The sequence below is a fragment of the Vombatus ursinus genome, unplaced genomic scaffold (genome assembly GCF_900497805.2).
Source record: "Vombatus ursinus unplaced genomic scaffold, bare-nosed wombat genome assembly UNPS02014789.1, whole genome shotgun sequence".
Taxonomy (NCBI): Eukaryota; Metazoa; Chordata; class Mammalia; order Diprotodontia; family Vombatidae; genus Vombatus; species Vombatus ursinus.
Window position 1 is genome coordinate 24579322 of NW_020954567.1, and position 12450 is coordinate 24591771.

General features: G+C 37.2%; 1 protein-coding gene across 6 annotated transcripts in view; it reads left to right on the top strand.

Annotated features, from left to right (window-relative positions):
* Positions 1-12450, top strand: part of CUNH1orf21 (chromosome unknown C1orf21 homolog) — a 264779-nt gene that overhangs the window by 94645 nt on the left and 157684 nt on the right. For all 6 annotated transcript variants that reach the window (XM_027868525.1, XM_027868524.1, XM_027868522.1 and 3 more), the window contains one exon: positions 10342-10576. In XM_027868525.1, the coding sequence (XP_027724326.1) occupies positions 10483-10576 (94 nt within the window). In that variant the 5' untranslated portion in view covers positions 10342-10482. The remainder of the gene's footprint in view (positions 1-10341; positions 10577-12450) is intronic.

Below are 12450 nucleotides of genomic sequence, written 5' to 3' on the forward strand. Positions count from 1 at the left end.
TAAATTTGAATCCTTCCTCAGACAGACCACTGAATCTCTGGTACCTTGGACAAGGTCCTTAATCTCTCTGGGCCCCAGTTTCTTCATCTGTAAAATGAAGGTTGAACCAGAGCCTCTAAGATGATTTCCTCTAACATTCTACAAATTTATAAGAAATGCCCACTTCCTTAGCAATATAACGTGGCTGTCTTTCTGCCAAATTAGTTAATCGGTGATAAAGCAAGTGCCACCTTAAGTGGTTTTCCTTACCATCCATAAAATCCTTACCATCATGATTTCTGCTACCAATGTCCTTTGATGTATTGACACCTTTGGAAACATTAGGACAGCCTTCAGGATGGCCACAAATTCATTTAAAGACTCTTGGTTAGCTTCTCTCAAGAGGTGGACATTTGTAGGAGATTAGGACAATCACTAGGCCTAAGGGGACTCTTCATGTGCAAAACTGAGACAGGTCCAAGCTGTGCTCCAAAGAAAGAATAAACCAGAGTTTATTGTTATTATTATTATTAAATATTATAATAATGATAATGATGATAATAATAATGAATTAGGGAACAGAGTTTATTGAGAACACAAAAGTCTAAGGGAACTGAGACTTAACTCTAAGGAGTTGGCATGGACCCAGAAAGCTCATATTCCCAGGGGGAGACGTTGATGAATGATGCCCTCACTCTTTCTTCCTGAGCATTTGTCATCCTTATGGCATTGATGCAGACATTCCTGGACTTGCATTGCTGAGGCCAGTCAATGGATACACTAGGTTGATGATCCTGTGAGAATGGACATTATTGACCTATGAAAATGGCAAAGCTCACATGCTTTTCCCTCATACACTATGCATGTGCCAGAAATATTATATGCCTTTATGAGTACATACCATTTTGAGGGTTTTTGGTTGGCAGTGTGGTGTTTTTAATATATGTTATTTGTTCTCTGTCCTTTCCTCCACCCATACGAACTCACATACAAACTAGTAATGTCCTAGACCTTTAAAGGAAGGAAGGAAGGGAGGAGTTCCAGTCTATACAGAGTTGTAGAAGTGGAAATTTTAAAAGGAAATGATGAGAGTCTCAGGAGTATGTCAGGATTGACCACAAGGGAGTAAAGCAAAAATGGTGTGATTCCTCCATATCCATTCAAACTAATTTGGAGGAATAGCTTTTATTAAGGATGTTTACTTGTCTTCTTACCACAGAAATAGCTAGACATAAACTTGTGTATACAAGATGACAGTAGAAGAAATGTGGTTTTAGTATACCAGATCAAAACTTTCCTCCAAAGAGGGAGGTTGGGCTTCAAGAAAAGTACCCATTCTTTGACTAGCTCTATTCAGGGAAGAAAGTACTTTAAAAACTTTTCTTTTAAAAGAAAAGAGAGAAAGAGAAGTAGATGAGATAAAGATAAATTTATTTACCTCCCATCATAATAAAAAAGAAATTAACCCCCTGTGGTTGAAATGGTTACAGTTTGTTGTGAATCCTTTTTTGCACAGCATAAGGCTCTTTGATCTTTTATAGACTGTCTTGCAAAGGTATAATTGGTTTACCACTGAGTGAGAATTACATGATTAAACTGAAAGAAGACAATTTTTCTTTTAAATTAAACTAATAATTAAACACAAACTTTTGAACAAACATGTAGGTAGGTCTTCTATAGACATCATCATGATGTCATGATTATATGTATAACCATAGATATGTAACTTAAAATAGCCCTTAGCATTTATTCATTCATTTTTGAATGAATACTCAGAAGTAAGACTTTCCCTTATCTAATATTTGTGCTCATCAAGATTTATTAACATATTGTCCATTGTTCTGTTATCAAATGAATGCTGTGTGAAGAATGGCTGTGTTCTGTAATAGACTTGGCTCTTCCAGATTACCTTCCTGCCATATGTGACATCTTCCTCCCCCTCCCACTCCTCCAGCCCTCATGGCTTTTAACACTCACAATATAACGTGTAATCATGTTAACAGTAGCCCAAGGATACTGAAGCCCGAAGTCTGAAAAAACACTTCAAGCCCTTTTCTTGGGAAGCTTTTGTGTTACCACTCATTATTGCTGAGTAGAGCAGATGGTCAAACAGACTGATTAGTTATTTATATTTTTACTTTATGGTGCTTAGATGTTGGCACTTCCTTCAGTAAAGAAAGGAGCTGTTAGATGTCATCTTGTCATGATTTTCCTTTTTAATCAGAAACAGAAAGAAGTACTTTGCTCATGATCTATTAATAATGAGGCTATACTCTATTCTTCATGGCTGCTTCCTAACTCTTTGTGTTCCATTGAGTTTAGGGGGGCTTCTTCTATCCTCATGTTCCCATGCAATATTTGTATTTCTTTTTGGCTTATCATTTCTTTATAGGGTTCATCTTGTTCATTTTTCAGAGGGTTCATGTTGATGATCACAAGGAATTTTTAGCAATATTTTTGGCATTTCTATGCAAAATAAAAAGTTCCATGACTAATTAGGGGAAAGTAGAATTGCTCAGTATGTCATATAAATAGAAATATTTCCTATAGCCTTTTGTCAAAAAGGTCAAATGCCTTCCTAGTTTCCTTCTTTTATATGTTGTTCATTCTCCCTTCTTTTCCCCAATGTTATATAAAAATGGGCCTACTAATTAAGAAAAAATTCCCCTGTGCCCATTCCTAGCTTAGAAATATTGAGACCAAAGGGCGAGAAACACTAGTCACACAAATTTTTTTGTCAATACTACTTATAACATTACAAACCTTGTATAGCTATGTAATATGCATATACCTAATAATAATAGCATTTATGTAATATCTGCTGTGTGCCAGGCACTGTGCTAAGTGTTTTACCAATATTATCTCATTAAATCCTCACCACAACCCAGGGGCAATAGGTGCTATTATTATCTCCATTTTACAGTTGAAGAAACTTAGACAAACAGAGGTTAAGTGACTTGCCCAGGGTCATACAGCTAGGAAGTGTCTGAGACTGGATTTGAATTCAGGTCTTCCAGATTCTAGGCCCAGCACTCTATCCACTGCACCACCTTAAGCCAAATGGCCAGCCCTAACATTGCAAAGACTCCTGTGTGAGATCCATAATCACTCTAAAGAGTTTGGCCAAACTATCTACCTAGGAAAAATTAATTGGATAAAGAATGACTATTCCGTAGACTGTAATCATGAAGGAAACACACACATAACACAGCATAACACTCTCAAACTTTAATAGCTTAAAACTGCACCAAGACTGTGTATGTGTATATATATGTACTATATATATATATATACATGCATATATATGTACATATATGTACATGCATACATATATACAACACAGAAATATGTGTGTGTTTAGATAAGATAGGTAGTGGACATGCACCGCAAGTGGACAGTGATGTGGGTGGTGAATTGAACTGAAAGAGGATAACAGGAAACTAGTTTGTTTTAGTGACCCAAAGGTTCTCCCTGAAACAAAGCTCCTCTTTTTAATACCAATATTCTTCCGGAGGTGTTATATGACTACAAGTCTATGGAACATGATAGTTTCCAAAGGATCAAAGGTCAGGATTGCTTAAATGGCTTTGGAAGTATGAGCAGGCTGTAACAGCTTGCGGGGAAAAAAAAGGGAATTATGCAGGAGATGTGAAGCAAAGGATATGATCAATGAAAAGTATGATTAAAAAATGAGATAATATGGGTAGGAGATTGAACAAAAGCAAAGGATTACTGATTGGTAGCCACATACTCCTTTGGTACTCTTACAATGTCAAGAGAATTCAGGGAAGGACCCCAGCATGATTAATGGGCTCCCCATGGCAAATTGATAAGAATGAGTCATTTGGGATGGCTCAGTATAGATGAGTTGCCATCTTCATTGTTGGAGGTAGGTTATTTGGTGAGATCACAGCTCCTGTAGAATACTGGAGTAGCAGCATTATATGGGAGAGAAAGGTGCCAGCTATGATCATTCTACTGGTTTACAGTCAGATCCTAACCTTTCTTAAAAGAATTGGATTTTAGGAAGGTAAATGAATAAAACCTTTCATTTGGGGGAGAGTGGGTTAGAACAGAGCTGGGAAAAGACAAGCAGTATAGACAAATACAAAGAATGAGTTGGAGTAGGGACATTTTTGACCAAAACATTTCTTCAGTCTTTAGAAAGAAATTCTGGGTATAGCTCCCATTCATTTGAGATATACTGAGGAAATAGTCCAGTAGGAAGGAAACCTTATAGTGGAAGCAGGTTCTCAGTGAGGTGTTTATTGGGAATATTTTATAAGTATTCCTCTATCTATGGATGAAATACATCAGTGGCTAATATATAAAAAGCATTATAAAAATATTCCCCAGATATCTCCAAGGAGCCTGTTGGATTGAGGATACTTCATTTTTCAGTGATTTTACCATTATCTCCTTCAATTAAAGTTTGTTAAATAAATAACCAGATTGCTAGTCAGTTTTCTGATTAAGGCAAAAAATTTGAGAAACACTTAAAATAGTTTATTACTTTAAAATGTCAAGTATGTATCTTCAAAAATGAAATCTACATCTATTTCTGACTTGGGGAGAATATGAATTTAAAGGAGTATCAATGAGCATGCTAAATTTTGTAGAAAAACATAATGAAATCAAATCCTCCCACCTAATAATTAAAATTGTGAAATAAATCAAATCATTTTTCCTTGTTAATGTGCATGTGATTTGTCCCTATCAGCCTGAGAAAAATATAGGAGGCTGTACTAAAATTTTTATGTAAGTTCCACAAAAATGTTTTTAAGGTATTTCCCTTAGGAACAGTTTACGAGTGCATTATTTTATAGTCACTTCCCATCCTCAGTACTTTTTAAATTGTTACAAAGGTTTGTGATAAATCATTATTTAACACATACACACACACACACACACACACGCGCGCACGCGCGCGCACCTCAATTGCCACCACAAAACACTCTTTTTAGGATGGAGAACTGCTCAGGGATGGGAAAAGATAATCCATTAAATTAGCTGTGGGCTTTGACATTTTGAATGGTGTGTGTGTGTGTGTGTGTGTGTGTAAGTTCATTTGTGGTTTTTAACATAAAACTCGAGTGGAGAAAAGAATTTAAGGGATTGCTGGGCAAAGGTTCCAAGTTTTCTGTGGTTCCAATAAAAATTTAGTAGTAGCTAGTAATAGTTTCCCTTTTCTTTTTAAGTCTCTTTATTTTGAGAAAATGGTAAAGTAGAAGAAGAGAGGTCTACCCTTATTCTCACTTGACTTTTTCTCACATCACTAATTTTCTACTCAATGTGTGAAGTCTGCCTCCCTCATTCACTTTCTAGTACACAAGAAATGGAAAGAGTTCCTTTCAGAATGTTTGTTTCCTGGCACATTGGCATCTTGAGGGGCACTTATGACAAGGCTGGTTTGAAATGAGTGACTATCAGGAATAGTGGCTTTTCTGCAAGTTTGAGTTAGGTAAGAGGTTGATGGTGTCTTAAAAGGGATAAGTACCCAGAATGCATTAAGTCCTTCTACTTCTCCCACCCTGTCTTGTTTGATTGAGTGTGTTTGTGTATGTGTGTGTGTGAATGAGTGTGTGTGTGTGTGTGCATATATGTACATGTGTTGGTATTTCTTCCAAAATGTAGTCAGATGCTGTGATGAGTTGACAGCAGCCTTCCGCTCTATTAATTAAATGTCTGCTAAAGCATCTGAAACAGATAGAAAGAGGTTCCTCTGTCTCATAATATTTTATTAGTTTATCTTCATCATAGTGGACAAGAAGTTCCAAACATAACTGTTTGCCACAGAGGTTGTGTTAGGGGGATATGAGTCCATTGCAATAAGTGAAGAAGCAGTATGTCTAATACTTTTTATACTGTTGTAAGATACACAGGGCAGCTGCCTTATTTGTAATGCTGGTAGGGATTAGGCTTCAGGCTCTCAGCTTGGTGAGGTGATGTGATTCCTTTCTTGGCTTGCTCAGATGTATGGGAGAATCATGACAACCGATAACCATAGATGATCTGCCTGTGGACCTGTGAAGCTTTGGGGACTCCTGTATGCAGAATTTCTTTTTCTTACTCTTGTCTAAAAAAACTCTAAGTTCATTTTGGGTAGGGATGGTGGTGGTACAGATTCTACAACTTCCTGTTTCTCAGATAATTTGATTTAAGACTAGGGGACAGTGGAAAGAATATTGGCCTTAGTGTCAGAAGACCTCACAGTCCTTTCACTACTTCTGTGATTGTGGGCCTCTATCCTTGTTTCTTTTCTCTTTTTCTAAAACATGTTTTTATTTTATTGTTTTATATTCCACAATTATCAAACAATATTTTCAAATATTATTAAAACTCTGAATCTCTTATATGCATCTAGAATTCTTTTAAGGCTGTAACAAATACAATATGTTAATTTCTAAATAAATAAATAAATAAAAAACTTCCTCGGCTAAAGTTTCCTCGGTTATAAATGAGGAATTTGGGCAGGGTGACTTCTAAAAATCTTTCTAGCCCTAACTCCATGGTTCTGTAAAATTCTCTTTTTAAATGTTCATTGTCCTCTCCTTTCAGTCATCTGGAGCAGCTCTTTTATAGGAATAAGTATATAGATTTTTGGAATTTATTTTCCAACTCCACTTTACTTAGTACTAGAATCCTATTCTAAATCTACTTAGAATTGTTCACATAAACAGTAGACAGAGCTGGAAGGGAGCTCAGCCCTACACCTCATTTTACAGTTGAGGAAACTGAGGCCTAGAGACATCATCCTGTCTGGAGTGATGCAGCCAGGAAGTGGCAGCACACATATTTAAAACTTAGGCCTCTGATTCCAAATTCAGCATCCTTCCCACAGTCCTTTCATCTCCTTTAATGCCTCTCCCCTCTTAACACAGTGCTTTGAAAATTCTTTTACATGGACATCTTTAAGATCACTGTGCCCTGGGACAGATTCTTTAAGAACATCTTCAGAGGCTCCCTTTCCACATCATGCAGGAGCTGCTGCTGTGGAAAAGACACTAGACAGACGACGGGAAAGAGACTGATCTGTCACGTGGATCATATGTGCCTCTGATTAGGAGACATAATCCGTTAAGTACCATTAAGTTACATCACCTTCTGAATTAAAAAGTGTAAAACTATGAATGAGCCATCAAATAGAAATGCCATAGAATTAAAAACCCTGCTTCTAGAACATCCTCAAGTAGATCAGTTATCTCTCTGCAGTTTTATTTTAAAAAGCCTTGGAAATAGTAGATGGACCGAAGTGTTCAGATGAAGTTGAGAGACAATCTGGTGTAATGGAAGGAATTTTGGGTTTTCAGTCACAAGAATTGGATTGAATCTATGTTCCCTGCATGTAATAGTTATGTGGCCCTGAACAAGTCACTTCATTGAACTCTCTGAGTATGAAGTTTCCTTCTTTATGAAATGGGCATGATAATCTTTTCATTACCTACATCATAGAATTATTTTGAAGAAAATACTCTCTACCTCTAGGCTTCTACTTTTAATCTGCTGCTGGGAACAGTAATGTGCAACTATAATTACCAGATAAATGTGTTATTGGGATTATTACCCAGTCCTCCTTTTTAACTTTTAGGTGTGTCCTCCATGCCTGGAATGCTTTCTCTCCTTATCTCTTCCTATTGTCTTCCCTGACTTCCTTCAAGTACCAACTAAATCCAATCTTGTACAAGATGCTTTTCCCAGTCCTTCTGAATTCTAATGCCCTCCCACTGTTAATTATTTCCTATTTATCCTTTATATAGCTTGCTTGTACATATTTATTTGCTTATTGTCTCCTCCTTTAGACTCTAAACACCTTCAGGGCAGGAACTATCTTTTGCCTCTTTCTGTATCCCCAGCACTTAACACACTATGTGCCTGGCACATAGTAGGTGTTTCATATTATTTTCTATTGACTGACTTTAAAAAATTGAGCACCAGCAAAAAAAAAAAACATCCTGAGTCTTGTAGGCCTAATTATCCCTGAACAGCAGAGGTATCACCAAGATCTTGACTATATTAACCTTCGTATTATTTGCAATAGGAGAAAAGTAGAAGGATAGTTTGAAGTTACAGAAGTTGGGAGCCCATCACACAGAAAACAAGAAATAAACATAATTACTTGTTGAAAGTGATTTTACGTAGAATTGCAGTCTGGTTAGGAACTATGCAAATATGTATATAGAACAGTCTTTTAATATCAACGGAAAAGAGAATGTAACCAATTCTAGGTCCTAGAATGTATCCTCTATTATTTCTCCCTTTGGTAACAAAGTTCCTGATTATTCAATTTATTTTTAAAAACATTTATTAAGTATCACTAAATTCAGGTCAATCAACAATATTATAAACATAACAATATAACAAAACCAACAATAAAAAAGTCCTATCCTTAAATGATTTTACATTTTAATAAAGTGTGTTGTCAAAACTCTCAAATACTCAAGTATTTGAGAGCTCATTGATGTGGGTATTTCCTCCACTTCATCAGGTGGAAATCCATTCATTCCTGTCCTTCCAATGAGACTCTTACCAAAAATGTATATCCCCAGATTTCATTTTGGGGGCCTTCTTCAATGGGTTCTTACATTTTAAGGATATTGGTGGAACATTCAGGCTTCCATTGTTTTATCATTTGCTCTTGCCTTGGGCAACCAACCCATTTTCTTCCATTGGTCCTTGCTTTGATCACATTTCAACATACAACAATTCTCCTTCATAGTGCCTTGATTATAATGTTCTGTGGTCTCTTACAGCCTACTCATATTCACCATTTACCCCTCCATGGCCCTTCAGGAGCTCTAAAACCTCAGTGTTAGAATTCATTCTCTTCTTACATGAAGTTATCTGTGTCAATCCTGGTGGCCAATGAAATTCTCCTCACGTTTTGCATACAGAGACAGAATGTTTCTCTTGATACTTCAGGCCCATTTCTAGGGATGCTTTACTCAGGAGTGAATGAGTGATAGGTGTCAGGAGATAGAATATCTTGTCTTCATCCTTAAAAGACATCTTTTTTTGATAAATAAACTGCCACAAAACATTGTAACATCCACATAGCTTTAGGAAATAGGAGAAAGTAAAACACATCCCCAAATTATTGGTCAATCATTCAGTGTTTATTGGAGTATCTACTATAATTCTAGGTACTATGGTGGATACAGAAACATACAATAGGGCCTCTGCCCTCATAGAGCTTCCAGGTTAGCTTAGTGAGCAGCAAATCATAGAAGATAGTACTTGATCAAGCACTAAATTTTGTAATATAGGGGATAAGAACTGTGGAAAGTCAGTGAGGAAAATCAATGAGAACTAGAGTTGTTAAGGAAGGCTTCATGGAGGAGGTGACTCTTGAAGAGACTTTGGAAGGCATGTTGTAATTTAAAAAAGCAGACAGATAAAGGGAAAGGTGGAGAGGTCATTTTAGAAAAAGGGAACAACTTGAAGAAACACTTTAAGATAGGAAGAAACACTTTAAGATAGTAATAAACATGGTCTGTTGGTGGGGCAAGGCAACAGAGTGGCCTTACTATATATATGGTAAAAGACATATATTAAGGAGTAGTAGAAAGTAAGGTTGTGAATAAGAAATATGGCATCTCTTTGGAGGACTTTGAAAACCAGACACAAGAGAGCAAGGGAATGACATGATGAAAATAGTATTTGAAAATTGATCTTCTCTGCATAGAACAAAACATGTTGGAAAAAAGGAGAGTCAAGAAATAAAAGGAAACATTTCAGGAAAACTAGATTCAAACCCCAGCTCTGCTACCAACTGTGAGTTGATTAAAGTTGCTTAACTTTTCTAGGCCTCAGTTTCCTTGTCTGTAAAATGATTTTTTTCCAACCATAGCAACTCATAAAGGCTGTTTATTCTAAGACTTTTACCACATATGATTTGCTTCAATGGAGGGAGTGGTCACATTGATGAAAGTAGTAAGGAAAGTTAACAAATTTGGAATTAATAAGACTCTACATTTGCGTAGAGTTCTTTTACTGAGTTCACAAAGCATCTTCTAATACATTGTTTCATTAAAGCCTCACTGTAACCCTAATAGAGATAGTGCAGATATCCCCATTTTGCACAGAGATGAAGAAACTAAGCCTTAGATAAATTAAGTGATTTATCCAAGGTCTCATTCTTCGTAAATAGCTGAACTGGAGCAAGAGCCAAAGTCAATATTCTTCCCATATGAAGCCAATGTTAAACTGGGGTTTTTCCCCCCCTGCTTCTTGTATCATACAAGTCTGCTATGTTTTACTCGGTTGCTATATTCTGTTGCTGTACATAGATTTAAGTCATTGACAGATATTGAGCTTTGGGATTTGATGGCTGCATATCTTCTAATCTACCTTTCTTTTTTGCAGGTAGAAGCCTCTTGGCCAACTGAGCTGGAAGGTGGATTTTTTTTCTTTTTTTTTTTCTTTTTTCAAAAAAACGAAAGTATGTGCCCGTGTCTGTAGAGATGATTTGTAGTTCAGCGAGGCTGGAGCTGACCGAATGAGACTATGGGCTGTGCCTCTGCCAAGCATGTTGCCACTGTTCAGAATGAAGAGGAAGCCCAGAAGGGGAAAAACTACCAGAATGGAGATGTGTTTGCTGGTGAGTCTTCAGAATGTTGCTTTTAAATCTCTTGGGGCAAAGACAGAAATTCTGTTTGTTTCTTCATAGTGGTTCTAGAGGTAGTGAGATGATGAGTCTGGTAGTTATTAATAATATCAAATGTGTGATGTGGCTTTGGGGAAGGGTTACAGTAAGGCAGGGTGTGTGGGATCAGTGGATCTATCTGTGGCCAGAGAATATTCGGGTCATTGAGCTTGTGTGAATTCCTTAATCAATGTATAATAAACTTTTTCCAGGTGTGGTTGTGGACTGAGATATACCAGTCATGCAGATATTTTAGAGATAGTAGAGAGTTATCATCTATACTCTGAATCAGTGGATGAGAGTGAACAAGAGTGATTTTTATGGTTTACAAAGCATACCTTCACATATAGAGTCTTCTCATTAATTTCACACAATAGTCCTTTGAGGAACAAAGATTGGAAATGTTCTACTTGGTCCCATAGGGTAGAACTGGGTGAAAGACTTTGAAGTTGCAGAAAAGCTGAGTTAGGCTTGTAGCTGGAAAAGGCTTCCTAACCGTCAGAGCTGTCCCAAATGGAATGGATTGCTTCAGGAGAGAATAGATTCCCCCATTACTGGAGGTCTTTAAGCAAAGGTTAGAAGTGCAGTGGTCATGTTGTCCTACTAGTACTGGATGAACTAAGTGACCACTAAGGGAAGTAGGTTCCTTTGGATTCAGATCCTAAAATTCTGGATAGAATAGATATTATTATGCCCATTTTGCAGGTGAAGAAGATAAGGCTTAGATCACCCAGAGAGTCAGGAGCGGGTCTGGTGTTAGACCTAACTCCTATTTTTAGAAATACACAAGGTAAACATGGATTGGTACCTTCTAAAAATAGTAGTCTAGTCAGGTATGGTAGTGCACACTTAGTCCTTGCTCTGGGGACACTGAGGCTGGTAGATCTCTTAAGTTTGGGGGTTTTGAGCTGTAGTAGGGCTAAAGCCAATCAAGGTTCACTTTAGTCCAGCACAAATATTGTGAAACTCTTAGGAGAGCAGAACCATTAGGCTTCCTAAAATAAACCAGGTCAGAAAAAGGAAGCAGGTGAAGTTTCCTGTGCCAATCAGCATCAGGACTGGGCCCGTGAATGGCTACTGCGCTTCTAGGCTGGGTGAAATAGAGAGACCCAGGCTCAACTGAAAACTGAAAGTGTAATAAAATACGCTTGACACTAAAATGACTCAATACATGTCAATCTTTTTACTATAATTTAGAGGCACTTCAGGATCATGCAGGGTTTCCAAGTCATCATTACCTGAGTTATCATGACTCTCATGAAGCAGCATTGGAGGGTGTTGAAGATGGCATTCTGTTTGACAGCAACCCATTTTTATTGCACTATTTAACTAATGGTGTTACCAGCTGACATTTGTATAAAATTGTTACCTTACAGAAGCTCTCCCCTGCATCTTTCTTTTGATGAGGGCTCTGCTTGAGATCAGATGTTTCTGTTAACGAGCTGTCTCATTTGACTGGAGTGGCGAACACTCAGTCATCCTAAAATAGCTTCACTATTTTTAGAACCACCAAGCTTTTGTTCCAGTGTGGTGGCTGGGGCACTTGTTTTGTATGGAGTGGGGTCTGCCATGCTGTTGTTGGGAGAACTGAGGGGACTCTAAAATCAGGAAGGGAGAGCCTCCATATATACTTGAATTGGAAGAGGATATCTGTTGCTGGGAATAAAGCCATTTCCACTGGCCGCCATAAGTAAGAATTTAGTGTCATCCTAAGAGTAATGAAATAACACATTAATGAACTAGAACATAATTAATGGAACTTTTAATTAACTTGAATCACCCCAACAACAATAATACTATCAATTAACAAGTATGTTTTAGTTATCTAC